This window comes from Raphanus sativus, chromosome 8, assembly GCF_000801105.2.
Source record: "Raphanus sativus cultivar WK10039 chromosome 8, ASM80110v3, whole genome shotgun sequence".
Taxonomy (NCBI): domain Eukaryota; kingdom Viridiplantae; phylum Streptophyta; class Magnoliopsida; order Brassicales; family Brassicaceae; genus Raphanus; species Raphanus sativus.
In genome coordinates this window covers 8,241,921-8,259,559 of record NC_079518.1, presented here as the reverse complement: position 1 = coordinate 8,259,559, position 17,639 = coordinate 8,241,921, and the positions used below count along the sequence as shown (strand labels likewise).

At 39.0% G+C, this 17,639-nt stretch overlaps 6 protein-coding genes across 7 annotated transcripts; 3 read left to right on the top strand and 3 right to left on the bottom strand.

Moving 5' to 3' along the window:
- The first annotated feature begins 239 nt into the window (after positions 1 to 239).
- Positions 240 to 4,012, top strand: LOC108821901 (serine/threonine-protein kinase STY17). The gene is made up of 16 exons (XM_018594891.2): positions 240 to 573; positions 680 to 794; positions 873 to 964; positions 1,056 to 1,172; positions 1,329 to 1,383; positions 1,533 to 1,643; positions 1,800 to 1,850; positions 1,967 to 2,139; positions 2,225 to 2,332; positions 2,483 to 2,556; positions 2,709 to 2,884; positions 2,999 to 3,094; positions 3,185 to 3,265; positions 3,351 to 3,404; positions 3,485 to 3,619; positions 3,729 to 4,012. The coding sequence occupies exons 1-16, from the start codon at positions 356 to 358 to the stop codon at positions 3,813 to 3,815; spliced, it is 1,743 nt and encodes a 580-aa protein (XP_018450393.1). The 5' UTR covers positions 240 to 355; the 3' UTR covers positions 3,816 to 4,012.
- A 354-nt stretch (positions 4,013 to 4,366) lies between these two features.
- On the top strand, positions 4,367 to 6,373 carry LOC108821904 (thiol-disulfide oxidoreductase LTO1-like). The gene is made up of 7 exons (XM_018594896.2): positions 4,367 to 4,534; positions 4,604 to 4,880; positions 5,089 to 5,351; positions 5,440 to 5,552; positions 5,656 to 5,803; positions 5,877 to 6,014; positions 6,098 to 6,373. Exons 1-7 carry the CDS (start codon positions 4,385 to 4,387, stop codon positions 6,185 to 6,187), a joined length of 1,179 nt encoding a protein of 392 aa, XP_018450398.2. The 5' UTR covers positions 4,367 to 4,384; the 3' UTR covers positions 6,188 to 6,373.
- A 147-nt stretch (positions 6,374 to 6,520) lies between these two features.
- LOC108821907 (uncharacterized) lies at positions 6,521 to 8,002 on the top strand. The gene is made up of 3 exons (XM_018594899.2): positions 6,521 to 7,094; positions 7,186 to 7,453; positions 7,554 to 8,002. The coding sequence occupies exons 1-3, from the start codon at positions 6,968 to 6,970 to the stop codon at positions 7,771 to 7,773; spliced, it is 615 nt and encodes a 204-aa protein (XP_018450401.1). The 5' UTR covers positions 6,521 to 6,967; the 3' UTR covers positions 7,774 to 8,002.
- A 94-nt stretch (positions 8,003 to 8,096) lies between these two features.
- Positions 8,097 to 12,044, bottom strand: LOC108821908 (ATP-dependent DNA helicase Q-like 3). The gene is made up of 19 exons (XM_056992802.1): positions 11,872 to 12,044; positions 11,685 to 11,792; positions 11,577 to 11,584; positions 11,412 to 11,495; positions 11,004 to 11,144; positions 10,863 to 10,897; positions 10,703 to 10,786; positions 10,537 to 10,625; positions 10,261 to 10,413; positions 10,090 to 10,186; positions 9,959 to 9,962; positions 9,721 to 9,870; positions 9,556 to 9,630; positions 9,412 to 9,477; positions 9,206 to 9,333; positions 9,032 to 9,129; positions 8,840 to 8,958; positions 8,657 to 8,763; positions 8,097 to 8,575 (listed from the first exon to the last, which is right to left on the bottom strand). The coding sequence occupies exons 1-19, from the start codon at positions 12,023 to 12,025 to the stop codon at positions 8,149 to 8,151; spliced, it is 2,127 nt and encodes a 708-aa protein (XP_056848782.1). The 5' UTR covers positions 12,026 to 12,044; the 3' UTR covers positions 8,097 to 8,148.
- Positions 12,045 to 12,820: 776 nt separating this feature from the next.
- Positions 12,821 to 13,984, bottom strand: LOC108821637 (F-box protein At4g35733-like). Its single transcript, XM_056992222.1, has one exon. The coding sequence runs from the start codon at positions 13,940 to 13,942 to the stop codon at positions 12,821 to 12,823; it is 1,122 nt and encodes a 373-aa protein (XP_056848202.1). The 5' UTR covers positions 13,943 to 13,984.
- A 1,771-nt stretch (positions 13,985 to 15,755) lies between these two features.
- On the bottom strand, positions 15,756 to 17,632 carry LOC108819485 (uncharacterized). Of its 2 annotated transcripts, none has more exons than XM_056993323.1 (6): positions 17,474 to 17,632; positions 17,283 to 17,386; positions 17,040 to 17,211; positions 16,802 to 16,951; positions 16,630 to 16,721; positions 15,756 to 16,530 (listed from the first exon to the last, which is right to left on the bottom strand). In XM_056993323.1, exons 1-6 carry the CDS (start codon positions 17,588 to 17,590, stop codon positions 15,981 to 15,983), a joined length of 1,185 nt encoding a protein of 394 aa, XP_056849303.1. In that variant the 5' UTR covers positions 17,591 to 17,632; the 3' UTR covers positions 15,756 to 15,980. The 2 variants fall into 2 exon arrangements, with proteins under 2 accessions (XP_056849303.1, XP_056849304.1); XM_056993324.1 differs by having other exon boundaries at positions 15,760 to 16,530; positions 16,811 to 16,951.
- Positions 17,633 to 17,639: the final 7 nt, after the last annotated feature.

The window sequence follows — 17,639 nt, the reverse complement described above, 5'->3', positions numbered from 1 at the left end:
TACTACAGAAATCAACAATACTTATAAGGGAAAATTTAAATACAGGATATGATGTTGGAATAAAACATCATCTCCTTTATTATCATACTGTACATCATTATCACCATACATTATTTGAAAAAAGCACTGACCAGTGACCATTATCCATTTAGAAATTAAAAAAAAAGAAAAGGACACCACATGATGACGTGTACGGTCCCCTACGTGTAACTCAACAAAACGTTCAGGTCCTCCCTGGCTTTTCAACCGAGCTACTCTCAACTCTCTCTCTCTCTCTCTCTCTCTCCCCACCACCTTTACTTGAATCTTACTTGGATCATTCACCCTTTTTGGATCGGAGGATTCAGTTCCCGATATGGCGATCAAAGACGAGACGGAGGAAAGCTGCGGAAGCAGAGCCGTCATGGCTGCTGCTGCTTCGGTTACAACTAAGGAGAACCCTAGGCAGCAGCGTATGAAGCTCGAGGTGTACGGTGATGTTCTGCAGAGAATCCAGGAGTCTAATTACGAAGAAGCTAACTTCCCTGATTTCGATGATCACCTCTGGCTCCATTTCAATCGTCTTCCTGCTCGGTAACTTCTTCTTTTTAAAAAAGTAAAAAAAAACTCTGTTTCTTGGATCAATCAAGTTATTGTCCGAAGTAAAGTGATTGCTTCTTGTCCTTTTGCTGGTCTGAAGATATGCTATGGATGTAAATGTTGAGAGAGCAGAAGATGTACTCACTCACCAGAGATTGCTCAAGTTAGCTGAAGATCCTGCTACTAGACCTGTTTTTGAAGTTCGTTGTGTCCAGGTCTAAATCCAAATCAGATATAATTGAAACTGAACTCTTTGGCTTTTACTACTTAATTGGTCTAATTAATTATTACAGGTTTCTCCCTCACTCAATGGACATTCTGCTGACGCTGATGCTTCCGATCCTGCTGTGAAGGAAGATGCTCAAAGCTCATACCATTCTAGCAGGCAAGTATTAATTAAAGTTCTGGCTGTTTTTTTTTTTTGACGTTTTCTTCTTTATGACTGTTTTTTTTTACTTGCTTCTTGTTCAAAAAAGGGTTCTTGCACCTCCAACTTTTGGTTCTTCTCCGAATTTTGAGGCTCTTACACAGGCTTATAAACATCATGCCGAAGATGATGATAGTGCTGTCAATGCACAGTTGCCTAATTCTCGGTGAGAGTTTCTTCTTAAGAGTTGAATATCTAAAGTTATTTTGCAGTTTCTCTAGTCTTGTCTTGTCTTGAATCTTGGTCTCATGTTTACTCTTGTTAGCCTGATATTCTTAGACAAACATGTTCGGTGATATTGTTCTTTGTTACCATTTTATAGACCGATGCACGAGATCACCTTCTCAACCATTGACAAGCCCAAACTCCTTAGTCAGGTTTGGTGAATTTTTTATAGTTTTTTCTTATGATTATTTGTATAAACTTAGTCACACTTTAAAGAATCCATTAAGACTTTCATGTAAAGACTGAGTGGTAATTTCCTCATTATGCCATTATCTGAGCGAGACATGGTCTTTTGTTCTAGTTAACTTCCATGCTTGGTGAACTTGGTTTGAACATTCAAGAGGCTCACGCTTTCTCTACAGCGGATGGTTTCTCCCTGGATGTTTTCGTTGTTGACGGTTGGTCCCAGGAGGTATGGTTTCCGTTTTCTGCATGGGGACAAGACCTTTCAAAAGGCATCATGTTACTTCCCAGTGATGTCTTAACTGAATAGCTTAGCAAGTTTAATGACAATTGCTAACATTTCTGTCTCTGTCATCACTAAACTGTTGAGATTTGTTCTATATAGGAAACAGAAGGTTTAAAAGATGCATTGAGGAAGGAGATACTGAAGCTTAAGGTATATTTTGGAAATGCAAGTAATGCTTTAGTGTGCCTTTTACTGACGTTTTTTTTTTCATCAATTTTTATATACTCATATCTTTCTCTCCATGTTCCAAACTGGCTGCTCTGCAGGATCAACCTAGGTCAAGGCAAAAGTCTATTACTTTCTTTGAGCATGACAAGTCCACCAACGAGCTTCTACCCGCCTGTGTTGAAATACCCACGGATGGAACTGATGAGTGGGAAATTGACATGAAGCAGCTCAAAATTGAAAAGAAAGTGGCATGTGGATCATATGGGGAACTGTGAGTTTATCATCCAAAATGCTGTAAAGTTTATGCTACAAACTTATGGGATACATATGTATATTCTTCTTGTATGTCTACGCAGGTATAAAGGAACCTATTTCAGTCAGGAAGTAGCTATCAAAATCCTAAAACCTGAGCGTGTGAATACTGAAATGCTCCGAGAGTTCTCTCAGGAAGTGTATATAATGAGGTATGCTACAGTTGATTCTTTCACTCTTATTCATACTCTTATAGTTTTTATTGTTCTAACATTCCACTGAAATTTCAACTTCATGGTCTATAAAGTAACCAACATGCATATTTTATTATGCTGATTGTTCTCCGGGGATGGTTGTTACAGGAAAGTAAGGCACAAAAATGTAGTCCAGTTTATCGGTGCATGTACACGATCTCCAAACCTATGCATTGTGACAGGTAAGTGTGTGTTCTGTTTCTGCATGCCTTGCGAGAAAGTTGTCACAGCAGGACAATGAGGCTCCTGTAGATTATTACGTTGAAATTCTCATAACATTTATTTGCTAGTTTTGACTTTTATAGTCGATTGATTATGATCTATTCTGTATCAGAGTTCATGACTCGGGGGAGCATATATGATTTTCTTCACAAACAGAAAGGCGTTTTTAAACTTCAATCTTTGCTCAAAGTGGCACTCGACGTATCCAAAGGAATGAACTATTTGCATCAAAACAATATCATTCACCGAGACCTCAAGACCGCTAATCTTCTTATGGACGAGCATGAAGTAAGTTTCAATCTTTGGGCACTAATCATGTAGTGTACCATCCAAGAAATGTTTCTTTTCATTTTACAAAAGAAGAGAGTTACATGTCTTTAGGTTGTGTAAAACTTCGAACAGGTCGTCAAGGTTGCTGATTTTGGGGTTGCGAGAGTGCAGACTCAGTCAGGGGTCATGACAGCTGAAACTGGGACTTACCGATGGATGGCTCCAGAGGTATATGGAACTTCTTTCGTTACATCTAATGACATATATATATGCGAAGACTTTTTGGCTGTCTCTACTAATATACTTTCTGAAACTCAGGTCATTGAGCACAAACCTTATGATCATAGAGCAGATGTCTTCAGTTACGCCATCGTGTTGTGGGAACTTTTGACTGGCGAGGTAATCCCTCGTTACTTCTCATCTCTCTCTCTCTCTCTCTGGATTTTGAATTGTAGAAGATACTAAACTCGTTATGTGAAAACAGCTCCCATATTCTTACTTGACTCCACTGCAAGCAGCTGTTGGCGTTGTCCAAAAGGTAATGTTTAGTAAGAAGGACTATATACATTTACTTTCCTCGTTCTTCGTGTACAATGACTCTTGAGAGTAAATGTACAGGGACTTAGACCAAAAATTCCAAAAGAAACACACCCAAAACTGACCGAGCTTCTTGAGAAATGCTGGCAACAAGACCCAGCTCAAAGACCAGATTTTTCAGAAATCATAGAAATGGTTAATCAACTACTCCATGAGGTATATATAACTAGTTTTATCATTCTCACTGCTCAAGTAAAAACCATTTAGTTACCAGAGGGGAGTCTGACAATTGTGAGTGTAATATTATGTCCTTAAAACCCACCAGGTTGGAGATGAGGAGCGCCAAAAGGATAAACGTGGTGGCTTCTTCTCAGGTCTAAGAAAAGGCCACCATTCATATACTCTCAAGTAAATGCTGAAACAGTGATATGTTTGATCGTTCGGTCTGAATAGAGCTCAAATCTCAGATCTCATCTTTGGTTTGTATAGTTTTTGTTTCTAATATCTCTGTATAGATTATATTTTTCTAGAGCCTCACTTTTTACTTCAAAAATTTTTTTTTTCCTTTTGAGAAGAATCACTGAGCGGCTATGAAAATTATTTTGTTGAGTTGTTGTTACATGTCTGCCTTTCGAGCGAAACTAGTTATCTTATTATTTGATAGTGTGTCATTTAGACACACACAAAAACACTTGCGTTGAGAACATGTACATTATTTATTTGTCCGATTCTAGACTCATCTGGTGTCCTAACGTCAAGGTGTCGATATACTGCTTGAGCTAGCTCATACGCCAATATATGACAAAATGGTATGGGGGACGTTGCCACGTCAGCTGCTATGTAACCTGTGCGATAGTATCGTACGGCTCTTAATAGGCCAAACTCTGAGCTAATAATGGATCCAAATGAAACTATATTATGGGCCTTAGGCCCAGTTATGTAACAAGTGGCTGAGATGGTGAGAAGCGGAGAAGATGATGAATGATGTTTTGTCTAACAAGTCCATTTGGGAGTAGCGATTGTTCGACGACGATGATGGCGAGGTTTGTCTCTGTATCGTCTCCTCACTTTCGTTTCAGCTTCCGTGAGCTCCCTCCTTCATCATCAAGTCTTTGTCCGAGACGCTTCGAGGTAAATTCCTTGTCACTGTCATGTATCTCTTCTGTGATTGGTCAATTGAAGTCATGTGCTCTTAATCAGGTCTATCACCGGAGATTTTCAATCAAATGTTCTTCATCTAAGCCGGAAGATGGTGTAGATTCGGCGCCGTCGCTGTCTTCTCCCTCATCATCGCCGTCCACAAGTGAAGTACCTGTTGACACTTCGTCATACAACTGGTACACCGTACTCGGCGGTTTTGGGATGCTAGACACCGCGTATTTGACTTACCTCAAGCTCACTGGCTCCGATGCCTTCTGCCCTGTTGGTGGTGGTACTTGCGGCGATGTCTTGAACAGCGATTACGCCCTTGTTTTTGGTTGGTATTATCATCCATCGCTTTAGCTTTGATTCACGTTTAAATAACTCGCATGTGATTGGTGATAATCTTTGGTTTGTGCTACAAGCTATAGTATTGCCTCATTAGGAGAGCTTCAAGTACTTTAAGTTTGCATAGAAAGAACTGTTAAAAGTTCAATTGCATTCCTCACTCCCACTCTTATGTAGTGTGCTTCCGTCTTTTCCAGGTGTTCCTCTGCCAGTGGTTGGGTTTGTTATGTATGGCTTAGTAACCGCTCTAAGTGCACAGCTTGGGAATGCGGAAGGGAATCTACCCTTTGGAGTCAGTAAGACCAACGGGCGTCTTGCGTTGTTCACGGCCACGACTACAATGGCATCTGCTAGTGCATATTTCCTCTATATCCTTAGCACAAAACTCTCAGGATCATCGTGTCTCTACTGTCTACTGTCTGCTTTCCTTTCGTTTAGTCTATTTTTCCTCTCTTTAAAGGTAACCCCCTTTTTATACTAGCTTCTCTTACATTTTTGATTCCGTGTAAATTCAGATTACGTTTATGTGTGCCCCATGCATGTGGTAGGATGTGAAGTTGCAAGAGATACAACAAGTTGTAGGGTTGCAGATATGCTTGGTAATCATAGTAGTTGCCTCCTTATCTGCTTCCTATAGTTCTGCTCAGCCAATCCCTTCACGGTAATCTAGTCTCAATGTTTTCTTTCTTGAATCCCGAAGATGAATGAGTCAAATCAAGTGGTTTCGTTTAACCCCAATATGTCTTTGGTTTCATTCCTTGCAGCTCAGGTGACATTGAACTGCCATATTATTCAACAGAGATCACTACATCGTCGAGCCCTTACGCTGTTGCTCTAGCAAAACATCTAAACTCCATTGGAGCTAAAATGTATGGAGCATTCTGGTGTTCACACTGCCTAGAGCAAAAGGAGGTAGGCACTTCATTCATTCTTTTTTTTTTTTAATTGATTTGTGATGTTCATGTAAGTCCCCTTTCATCTATAGATGTTTGGAAGAGAAGCAGCAAAACTACTGAACTACGTGGAATGTTTTCCCGAAGGGTATAAGAAAGGAGTTCAAATATTCAAGGCGTGTTCAGATGCTAGGATCGAAGGATTCCCGACATGGATGATAAATGGCCAGGTGAGTAAAACCTCTGGATCCTTGCTTACATTTTTTTTTCCATCACATTGTCATTTCTGGTTTCACTTCTTTTTATTGTTTAGGTCTTAAGCGGAGAAGTAGAACTCGCTGAACTAGCGGAGATGTCTGGATTCACCCTTGATCAGGCAGATGAGGCCAATCAACTTAAGTAACTGTTGTAGTTGTTGCCAAATGCTCTTTACTTGATCCGGATAGTTAATAGGGCGTTCTATGTAAATGCAAGTGATTGAAGTGCTTATTATTGCCATAGGAAGTTATAATCACGCCCTATGCCAATAAAGATACTTAGGTTCCATAAAATTGTTAGGTTCAACTAATAATTCGAGAATCTGCCGTCATCTAGTATTCTAGTAGTGGATGTATGTATAATGCCTAGAAGTGAGGTTAATGTTAAGAGCACCCATGTATGTATGTTGTGTGCATAATGATATATGCGTGTAGGTGTATCATGTATGTATATGGGTGTCTTGGAAACTTAGAAAATTATGTTTTTGATATGCCTTTAGATTCAATGCACTTGTCCCTTCTTGCATGTGCTTGTGGATAAGAAGCAGATGCAGATCTCTATTACACTAGATTGTTCAGTGTTAGAAAACTAATAATTCTAGTGTCTTGCTCGACAAGATATAATGAGCCAAGGATAACGTTTATCTTATCCAAAACTCCAATGATGTGATGAGGCGAAACGTAACGTATCGCCTAAGATGTGCGCGGGAAAAGGGTCAAAAAGACAGTAGCCGTTTGATGTAGAGTAAATGGAGGGTTCAGATTGATTGCTTAACAGGTAATGATTGTAGGACCCACGGAGAGGTGAGAAAGATCACGTTAAAAGATGCTACAGAATATTCCTTAAGATGCTATAAAAATATTCAGAGCTCATCAGCAGCGTCACTCGCCGCATATTTCAACTGATTATTATCACCGTCGAAGAGATGAGCACTACTCAGATATCGGAGATCGAACAGGAGCAGCTGATTGAGAAGCTCGAGATCTTCAAGATCCATGGCAGAGACAAACGAGGACGTAAGATCCTTCGGATCATCGGCAAGTTCTTTCCAGGTACTTGATAGTATACAATTCGATCTGTACTCGTTTTCTGTTTCAATTTGTTTGTTAGGATCTAATTTGATTTTTTCTTTTCTCAAATCAGCTCGGTTTGTGTCACTGGATGTGTTGAAGAAGTATCTAGAGGAGAAGATCTTTCCTCGATTAGGGAGAAAACCTTTCTCAGTTCTCTACGTTCACACCGGCGTACAGAGGAGCGAGAATTTCCCGGGAATCTCAGCTCTACGAGCGATCTACGACGCGATTCCGGTTAACGTAAGAGACAATAATCTCCAGGAGGTTTACTTCCTCCACCCAGGCCTTCAATCACGTCTCTTCCTCGCCACTTGCGGACGATTCCTCTTCTCCGGCGGGTGAGCAACCGTCGCGTTTTTTTTTCGGTTATAAGAGACTGAGATTTTTTTTCTATTTACTGAATTGGTTTTGTTTGGTGTGGTGGATTGGCTACGGTAGGTTGTACGGGAAGCTAAGGTACATAAGCAGAGTTGAGTACTTGTGGGAACACGTGAGGAGGAACGAGATAGAGATGCCGGAGTTTGTGTACGATCACGACGACGATCTGGAGTATCGTCCGATGATGGATTACGGTCAAGAGAGCGATCATGCTAGGGTCTACGCCGGAGCCGCTGTAGATTCATCAGTCTCCAGTTTCTCCATGAGGTGTATCTCTTAGCGCAGATCACGGATCGTGTATTATAAACCATATAATATACGATTAAGAAAATATTAAATATAGATGTGCTTTTCGAAGTCAGTGAGCGCTTTTCACGGAAAAGAATAGACAGCTGTTGGCGTTTTGTATTAGGAGAGGTTGAGATTAGAATCTGTAGATTTTTTTTTTCTTCTTAAACCTGTTCTCTTTTGTTTTTAATTACATATCGGTTTATCTGGTTTAGTTCCAATCAAGTTTGTTTAACCGGGAGGAACACTGTATTCTCTACGCTACGACTTCAAGAGACAATAATAGGCCAATGCCAAAACTAGCAAAAAAAAAAGAAAGAGAACATTACTGTAATAAACAAATATGTGAAGGACTTGGCTACAATTTTCACTGTAGCTTCATTATCTTTGCCGGTTTCTTGCCATCAGAACACTGAGTAGAGTGCTTCATCTTTCTCCGGTTCACAAACTCTGAGAATGACGGAATCTCTGGGAGCCTTATAGGCGAACGGCTCGGGCTAGTCACTAGCAGCTGTGTTGGTTCATCGACCTGCAGCTCGGTTGCGTATGTGTTTATGTCTTCTTGCTCTATGTTCTCGACTGGTTCTGTCATCGGGAGTGATTCTCCTGATGGCTCTTCTCCTCTGGCGTAGCTTACCACTGAGCTAAGTCGGATCATTAGATCGTCTCTACTTGCGGTTCCTAACCATCTCACAGTACTCGCTATCTGTGAGTAGTAAAACGATTTCCCTGCTTTGCTGTATTTTCTAAAGCACTCGTTTTCAAGAAACTCAGATGCGTTTTGGGAATCAATCCTGCATCAACGTTCCACTTAAATGAGATGAGAGAGAGAGAGGCACTTATAATACTGAAAAGAGGGTTCAAGAGATTTTTACTCTTCTACACCGAGCAGTTGAAGTACTCGTGTAAGCTCGTTCAAGAGTCTCTGCTTGCTTGATTCCCTTAGTGTTTCAGATATTGCATTCTTCTCAGACTTTTTGACCTGCAAACAGTTCAAGTAGGCTTTGCTAAGATAAACTTTTGTTTCTAAAGAAAATGAAGTGGAACTGTTAGCAAACCTGTTTATTCCTTTCGTAGTACTTCTCCTCAGCCCGCTCCAGTAAAACCAGTTTCTCATCTACTCCCAGCTTCTTCGATAGTTTAGGTCCTGCTAGGCTTTCGACAGCATCAGCTCCATCTGCATGTAGATGGTTCAACACGTGAGTAAAAAAGAAAGGATATCTATATGCTAAGTATCAATGAAGTATTACCATCTGAATCTGATATTTCCTCATCGGAGTTACTTCCATCTTCATTACGGTTCCAGAACTCCGAGTACTGCCCCTCATTGGTCTTATTATCACTCGAGCTTGCAAAATAATCGAGTACGGAGTTTAGTTACACTTTTGTATAGTTGCACAGTTAGATGAGGTTATTAGCAAAACCTGGTGATGAAAACTCGAGAAGAGTTGTGTCTTCTGGAGGCGGTAGTCGTGAGCTCCTCCAAGCAACGAGCAACTTGATTTGGATGCTTACATGCATCACACGTTTTTTTGCATTGCTGCACAGGAAACTGTTTGCAACAGAAAATCAGCGGTGTAAAATTTAATGAATCACTTAAAGATTTGATTCAGTAAAACACAAATCACACCTCTTCACCAAAGCTCTCAAGAATCTTTTTTCTTCGGCATCCAGAACCTTCGCAGTATCTCACAATCTAAACTCATGCAGCATGAATGAGAATAACTTTCAACTGAAATACACAGAGCCTAAAAGAAAACAAGAAAGCACTTACCTGGTCGAAGTCAGATGTTGTAGGTTTCTTTGAGGATGGAGATTTCTTATTCTCCGAGTTCCGCAGTAGAAACTCCTAGCAAAGAGTTGGTAAAGTAAGTTAAATAACTTACTCATAGAGTGAAAGCTGTGAAATAAAGAACTGTCATAACCAGGTTGACATTACCATCTTCTTTCTATCGTCTACACCATAGTATAATACACTTCTTGAAGGTAGCTGATCCCGACCTGCTCTACCGGACTCTTGGTAGAAAGATTCCATCGATTTTGGAACGTTGAAGTGGCAAACCATTCTCACGTCCTTCTTATCTATACCCTATAAAGTCGGTTGTCTGATCATGCTTCAGTGCATAAGAAGTAAATTTAAGAAAAAATATGCAGCATGAGGAAGAAATTTTGTTTACCATCCTGTAGATAAACCATTAGAACGTTTATCAAGTGCCCCCAAGAGCTCCCAAACATAGTAAGACGCAAAGAATATGATCATATTAAACCAAGAACCCAAATGCAAGGTAACTCAGAGAGTTGTTCATACCCGAAAGCCACTGTGGCAACAATAACTTGCTTCTTCGAGGACAACCAGTCATCTAAAACAGTACTTCTCAGTTTACTCTGGAGTCCTGCATGATAGGCTGCAAACATAAAGATTAGCACAAATCAGCTGGCTCGATTCTTAAGCAGGTAAAGGTACAAGGGACGTTTTTACCAGCAGAAGAGATCCCAGTACTGGAAAGATGAAGAGACAAGTCATCACAGGTTGTACGCTCAAGGCAATAGATAATTGCACAAATATTTCCACATGACTTGATCAAGTTGCACAAATCAGTATAAGCATTGTCTATAAGATCTTTGTACCGAACTGCACCAATAAAAACTTATTCAGATGATACGAAAGCAATGAAAAATTCTGAAACAAAACAACGTTGGGAACTCCTCATAACTTTTTTATCGAGACAAATTAATAGCTAAAGGGGAAACAAACCTTCATAGAAGATATTTGGACGATTGAAAGAAGACTTGAGGACCAAAGGATTCCGCAAACTCAAGGAGTCAATCACATCCTTTTGCACCCTGCAAAGTACTGCTGTTGACAAAAGGCTCTACAATTTACAAATATGTTCTTATAATGCACTGAGACAGAAAATTACTTAGGAGCAGCAGTAGCGGTTAGAGCCAACATTGGAACATCAGCCAAAGAATCTCTTAAGTTTGAAAGTTGACGATAGCTAGGTCTGTTTTAACCACAAAATAAGTTAGAATAGCAAGCGCCCACAGAAAATAATGCTTACACAATGACCACTTATAAACCTGAAGTCGTGGCCCCATGATGAGATGCAATGTGCCTGAAATATACATAAAACAGTCGAGAGAAATTAAACCCACCACATCCAAGTTCAACACCTGAAGCTTTCCTGCTAACTCTCTTGTATTAGCATTACACGGACTTACCTCGTCAATGGCTATAAGATTCAGTAAACCCCTGTCATGGAGCTTTCTCAGCTTCAGCATAAATCCTTTCGTCGCAATCAGTTCTGGAGTTACATACAGCAATCTCACAGAGGGTTTTCCAGAATCAAGGTCCTCGTGGATCTAAAACCAAAGTTCGAGAATCACATAAATGAGATTAAACAATAAAACAAATCCAAGAAGTTATTTCATTCAATCCAAGATATATCGAGGAATAATCAACAAAAACACTTGAAGTGAAACAAACTGAAGAACGTTTCCAAGTGATTTACTCAAACATTATAACAAAACACATGGCATGAATCTTGAATTCTAGCATTCTACCAACAATGGGAATTTATTTACGTTGCATATATATACACATAGATACACAGAGGATATCCAACTCACCTTGTTCCTAACATGTGTAGCTTGAGTGGAGGAGAGATACTCAGCAGCAATACCTTTCTCCTTCAACGCCATCACTTGGTTCTCCTTTATTAAACAAAGAATCATCTTTTCAAAAAAAAACAAGCTTATAGAGAACAAGCATGAGAAAAGAACAATGACACTCACCATCAAAGCTAAGAAAGCAAACACACAGAAACAAACAAACAGTTAGCTCCCCCAAAATCAAAAACACAGATTCTACATTCACGGAAAAAAAAACAGAAATTTTTGTACCAATCAAAGGAGAAACAACAAGGACGATTCCAGGTTTAGCCAGCGCAGGTATCTGATAACAAATCGATTTCCCTCCTCCCGTCGGCATCAAGCAAAAGCAATCCCTTCCTGCCAAACAAATAAACAAAGGATCATTCAATAAGAGAGAAACCGAATATTCGTATCGGTGTATTACGACGATTTTTACCAGATATAACAGCTTGAATCGCCTCTAGCTGCTTCCCTCTGAAATCTGCATGGCCGAAATGCCATCTCAATAGCTTCACCAGTGCTTCTTTTCCGCCACCGACGTTCTTATCTGAGCGGTGAACGTTTTGCACCGGTAACGGCGATTTCTTCATGTCTCCGATCGAGTCTCCGACGACAAATGTGTGTCGACGACGCTTACTTAAAGACGACGACGATACGAGAAGTGAAGACCAAAAACGATGGCGTTTTTAACACTGTACTGCGCTAACCAAACCAACCGGACTATAAATTAGTTGACCGGTCGCAATAGACGAAAACCATCCTGAAGCAGATGTTTACACCCGGTTCGATTTTGGTTTACTAATTGCCAATCGATGTGATATGGCGGGTGCCGGGTGGGAAACCTGTTGCGTCGTTTAACAGCGTTATCAATGAACACCGCGTCGTTTAAATCATATGAAAACGACATGAAACAGACGCGAAGGACTGAACGTATTTGCTTTGCAGTGAAGGTTTTATGCCTCTACGGATTCGTTTTATTCGGTTAGTTGGTCGGTTACTACAGAATTCGGTTAGTTCGGTTCGATCGAAATCTCACCAAAGTTCAGTTCGGTTTTCGGTTTCAAAAAAAATTACTTTAGTTTTTGGTTTTCTTGTTAGTTTGGTTAGAAATTTTGGTCTAAGTTGAATTAAATTTTGGTTAGTTCGTTTTGGAATTTCGGTTAAAATTGGTATAGTTTGGTTAAAAAAAAATTTCTTAAAAAAAAGATTAATTACCGAATCGAACCAGAAACCAATTCTTTTTTGTTCAATTGCGGAACTAAACTGCAGGCAGTGTTTGATATCATCAACAAGAACATTCTCATTGACACAAAACATAAGGATTTGAGATTTAACAACAACATTATTATACGAAAGAAAAAAAAAAGAGAAAAAAAAAAACATTCTCAAAGGAAAGGAGGATAAAACATATGAAAACAACTCTCAGAAGAAGACTCCGCCAACTTTTTCTTTTTAACACTACCATCACCAAGCTTGAACACGTAATTAACATTCTTCACAACCTTACCTTCTGTAAAATATATAGCATTCTCCAAACATCCATAATAGTCTCTAGCCAAAACCGAGAAACAACTATCCGTCGCCATGACAAAAGCATTATCTCCCAAACACTTAACCTCAACCCATTCAACCAAATCCATATCCATCTTATAGACCTTAAAACCAGTAGTCCTCTCCACATCAACTCTGCGCACGCGAAACTTCTTACGGAAACGATGAATGATGCATAGTTCTCCGCAATACTCCACGAGCCTCTTGTCTTTGCAATCATCATACTCGTAGTAATCTATTGGAGTCGAAGGTCCGTACTGAAAAATCTTAAGCTCGGATAAACTAATCCACCATATCGCACCGTTTACGTCCAAGGCGTAGACTTGACCTTTGTGGACTATAATGTCCGAGAAATACTCAGCATCTTTATCTGAAACCCTTGTCCAAACATTATTCTTATCGTTTTTATTACCTTCTTCGTTGTTGCACCACCAGATCTCCTTCTTGTCGTTCACCCCGAAAACAAGATTGTCCACTAAGACAACTCTAGCGAAAACGTTAGATGTGAGTTTATTAGAGAAATCATAGTATCTATAAACGTTGTAAGACTGATGAATCTCTGAGACGGTATACTTCAAAAGATCTAGGGTTTGGTGGGAAGAGCCGTCTACAGGGACACGAGAGAGAGGGTGCAGTAGCTTTTTACGGGTTTCGGAGTCGGAGACATCTTGGGTTTTGATCAGCCATCCTTTGTTCTGACAGGACGAGAGAAACACACGGAAGAAAGCCGCGGGAGAGAGTCGACACGGTTTTGTATAACTACTGTAACGAGAAAGGACACGTCCGGGGTTGCGGTTATGGCGTTTGGGGTAACGTTTGTGGATGGAAAACGCAGAACGCCAGGTTTTGCAGAGGCTGCGGGATCGGAGAAGCTCGACCTTAGAGAAGAGGCGGCTGGCTACTTCATCGACTAGTTCTTCGGGTAGATCAGACCACTCGACGGATTGATCACTCATCTCTCTTTTCTATTTGTTACGTTTTTTTTAATTCTTTTCTGATATCCTTTGTTTGTTAGATGAGTGATTGGAAGAATGTGAAGATACGTTTATTTATATATAGATACTCTAAATCTGATATGGCAAAAAGAAGTCTTTGATGAAAGATATTTTCCTTTTTTTTCCAAAACTTCAGTCAAGAAAAAAATATTTTCCTTTTTTTGAGTCAACTAAAAAAAAAATATATATATACCTTGACCCCAAAGTATTTACCTTACATATACGTGAATTTTGTTGTTTAATTTTCTGGTCTAGTCAAAAAAAATTTAACTATCTGGATTTTTCATTGAATGTAAACCTAACTATTTTGTAAATTTACTAAATTATTTCTGTTACAAATAACTTCCACTTTTGACTTGACCATAGATTTAATGAGTTCTTTATTTTGAAAATATTTGTTGTTAGTTAATAGTATTTAGTTGAAAATTTACTCTATTAATGGGTCATAAACAAGTTTAAGAAATCAATATACAATTACTTAGAATGTTCTGTTGATAGCAAAAAAAAAATACTTAATGCTAGAATTTCAATTTAATTTTTATGTATTTTCTATTCAATGTTTGTATATATTTTTATTATTCTCTAGTTTGGCTTTTTTGAGATTTTTAATATTTTCATCCATATTTTCAATTAGGATTGGGCAAATAAAGTGAACCCGAAATCCGGGTCGAATCCGATCTAATAAAAATGAATCCAAACACATATGAACCCGACATAAATGCCGAAAGATCTTATTTTATGGTATTCAGATTATTGATATTATTCAAATCAAACCAAACCTAAATGGATTTGCGATAGAACGTGAAACATTCAAAATCCAAAAGAATAACTTATACCAAACATTAGCTCAATTCCTCGTATGTATTTAAAATATATTAAGATATTATTGGATATCTAAAATAATTATTAATTATATACTACATGAAATTTGATTGTTGAAGATGACAGTTGAAGATTTAAGTTTTTAGATTTTGATTTGGTTTTCATTAAATAATATTTTATATATATAAATATATTATTTTTATTCAAATTCGTAGAATCTATGGTTTAGGTTTTGACACATCTTCAAACCCAAAGTCCATGAGCTTATTATCATAGGTCGGAACAAGTTGATAGGATCCCCTTTTATGCCCCCATGTCCCTCTCGTGTGGCGGCAGGGGGGCGTAAAAAGGAAAGAGAGGGATGGGGTTTCTCTCGCTTTTGGCTTAGCATAGCGGGCCTTCGTTTTATGCATTCATTTATTTGGTTTTCTTTCTATCAAATAATTATGGTTATCTTTCGTTTGATTTTGAATGATCACGTTTGATATTGTTTTTTTTTTATTTTTGAATCGATTTTATTTATGTTTGGTTACAAAATATGTATAAATCATATATTTTAAAATCGAAGAAACAATTTTATTTATGTTTTAGTTACAAAATATGAAAAACATGTACTTTTAAATTGAAATATCGATTGAGATCCGAACCGGAAAGTACATCGAATTGTACCAATTATTTGTATATTTATTAACTTCGACTTAAACCTGATAGAACCTAAACCGTTCTAGAGTCAAAATTTCATATTACCCGAATTGGATTGATTTTGATAAATTCGAAAAAGCAAAACCGATTGGGATCTCGAATGCCAATGCCTACTTCCAATAGAAACTCTTTTTGATTATCACCGTCAGTGCAAAACAACTATCTGTTAGCCAATGAGTGCCTTGTCTCCCAAGGAACTAACCTAAACCCATTCCACCAGCTCGTTGTCCATCTGATAAACCTTGAAACGAACTGTCCTCTCGTTCTCAACTTTCCTTAATGCTAAATTTATTACAGAAACCGGTGAGCAATGCATGACTCTCCAGTCTCCACAGTGATTTTTAAGTACAAAAACATAATGATCCTTTCTTCTTCATATAAAATGACTAAACCCAATGTAATAAACACAATAATTGCATAAATCTGAAACGTGATTTTCTTTCTATATATATATAAATAAATGAAGTTTCCAGCTTCAGATCAGTGGCCCTTTACTGTGTCTGATTGCGTCAAAACGTGCTGCCAAAGTATCGTAGTCAGGCAGTTTTGGGTGAACGCTTGAGTCCCGTCTCGACTCATCACACTGAGGAGCCTGAGGTGGTTCTCGGCTTGGTGGGAGGGAAGAAGCACGACTCTGTAACGGTCCGTCTTCTGTCTCTGTCTCTTCCTCGTAGTCTGACTCATCAAACTGGATCTCAGAAGTTCTAGGATGATGAGGAGGGAGTGGTGGAGAGTTGTTATAGCTCTGTCTCCTCCTAGCTGCTTCTTCACTGTGGTCAGATTCATTTACACACGGATTGTTGCAGCTATGTCTTCTGCAGATTCCTCTGTTCTCTGCGTAGTAGTAGGAGCTTGTTTCAAAATCTCTGGATTGTCCTGTTGAACCTGCTGGATGATCCTTGTTAGCTAACAAGGCTGCTGCTGCTTCTGCTGCTTCAACCGCTTGCTTGGCTAATTCAGCTGCTGCTTCAGCCGCTGACTCGGTGTCAAGATAATGTGTGCTGATGCTCATGCTACTACTCGATCTATATGAAAACAAAACAATAACAAGACTTCATTATTATGATGAGTCCTTATCTAGACACTGTTTGTTGAAGCAAGAAGATGGAGATGCATGTCCTTACCTCGGCACTGCTTTGGTAGAAGGATCAATGGATTCATCAGAAGCACGTTTTACAGGTAAGCTTGAGGCGCAAACAAACGCACGTGGCCCATCCTGCTCATTTACAAAACAAAGATTACATGTTTTTTGAAATTCTGATTCTACTTAAAAAAAAAAAAAGAAAAGACACACACATTACATACAATGGTTTGTTCTTGAGGTTTGAGAAGTTCTTGTTCTGTCTCTTTAGTATCCCAATCAACCTGGAACTCCTTTGCAATCTCCTTCATGACTTTCAGTTTGACTTCTCCATAGGGGCGCATAACCGAAAGCCTATCAACCAACTATACAACACACACGACACAAGAGTCAAAAAGGTCAGTCCACATCATGTTAACTAAACCAGAAACAAGAGAATGTTACTTAATTTACCATCCGGTTAACCCCACAGGTAGGACGCAACTCAGTAGCAGCAGAAACAAAATCTCTACCGTACTTCTTCTCAAATATGTCTTTCAGATCTCCAAGCTCCGGAATCTCAGAGCATCTAGGCGCAGCGAATATCAAACTAGCAATGCCTTCCTTGAGATCCACAGGGCATTCCCTTTCAAAAACAAGTTAAAAAAAAAGAAGTTTAATTGATTTTCAAGTAAAAAGACACAAACTGAAACATACTTGTGTTTGGAAATGATAGTGAGTCTTGAAACAATGAGTTCACAGAAAAGCTCTATAATCTCGTTTGCCGCAAGAATGTTCTGCTCCCTAATCACATGCTCAACCTGAATTTGATCAAAAGACCAAATTATCATTAGATTATTATTATTACTTTTGTAAGAGAGAGTTAGAGAAAGTGAAGCTATACTTACTCTGATACGAGCAGTGGCATCTTGACCGGACTGAAGAAGAAGGGCAATGTCACGTCTCATTTGCTTCACCACAACTTGTCTCTTGTTCCTCAGAAGCTTTATTCGAGCTACAGCCATCTTCGCCGCCGTTTTGCTTTTATTTTATTTTTAATTCCCAGACAAAACA

Coding starts and splice junctions, on each gene's coding strand:
- LOC108821901 (XM_018594891.2), top strand. CDS start 356: ATGGCGATCAAAGACGAGACGGAGGAAAGCTGCGGAAGCAGAGCCGTC. Junction 795..872: donor TTGAAGTTCGTTGTGTCCAG/GTCTAAATCCAA, acceptor TAATTATTACAG/GTTTCTCCCTCACTCAATGG. Junction 2,885..2,998: donor TTCTTATGGACGAGCATGAA/GTAAGTTTCAAT, acceptor AACTTCGAACAG/GTCGTCAAGGTTGCTGATTT.
- LOC108821904 (XM_018594896.2), top strand. CDS start 4,385: ATGATGTTTTGTCTAACAAGTCCATTTGGGAGTAGCGATTGTTCGACG. Junction 5,804..5,876: donor ACTGCCTAGAGCAAAAGGAG/GTAGGCACTTCA, acceptor TTTCATCTATAG/ATGTTTGGAAGAGAAGCAGC. Junction 6,015..6,097: donor CATGGATGATAAATGGCCAG/GTGAGTAAAACC, acceptor TTTATTGTTTAG/GTCTTAAGCGGAGAAGTAGA.
- LOC108821907 (XM_018594899.2), top strand. CDS start 6,968: ATGAGCACTACTCAGATATCGGAGATCGAACAGGAGCAGCTGATTGAG. Junction 7,095..7,185: donor CATCGGCAAGTTCTTTCCAG/GTACTTGATAGT, acceptor TTCTCAAATCAG/CTCGGTTTGTGTCACTGGAT. Junction 7,454..7,553: donor CGATTCCTCTTCTCCGGCGG/GTGAGCAACCGT, acceptor TGGCTACGGTAG/GTTGTACGGGAAGCTAAGGT.
- LOC108821908 (XM_056992802.1), bottom strand. CDS start 12,025: ATGAAGAAATCGCCGTTACCGGTGCAAAACGTTCACCGCTCAGATAAG. Junction 10,414..10,536: donor TCCAAATATCTTCTATGAAG/GTTTGTTTCCCC, acceptor TTATTGGTGCAG/TTCGGTACAAAGATCTTATA. Junction 8,576..8,656: donor CAACTGCTCGGTGTAGAAGA/GTAAAAATCTCT, acceptor ACGTTGATGCAG/GATTGATTCCCAAAACGCAT.
- LOC108821637 (XM_056992222.1), bottom strand. CDS start 13,942: ATGAGTGATCAATCCGTCGAGTGGTCTGATCTACCCGAAGAACTAGTC.
- LOC108819485 (XM_056993323.1), bottom strand. CDS start 17,590: ATGGCTGTAGCTCGAATAAAGCTTCTGAGGAACAAGAGACAAGTTGTG. Junction 17,212..17,282: donor ACTATCATTTCCAAACACAA/GTATGTTTCAGT, acceptor TGTTTTTGAAAG/GGAATGCCCTGTGGATCTCA. Junction 16,722..16,801: donor AACAAACCATTGTATGTAAT/GTGTGTGTCTTT, acceptor GTAAATGAGCAG/GATGGGCCACGTGCGTTTGT.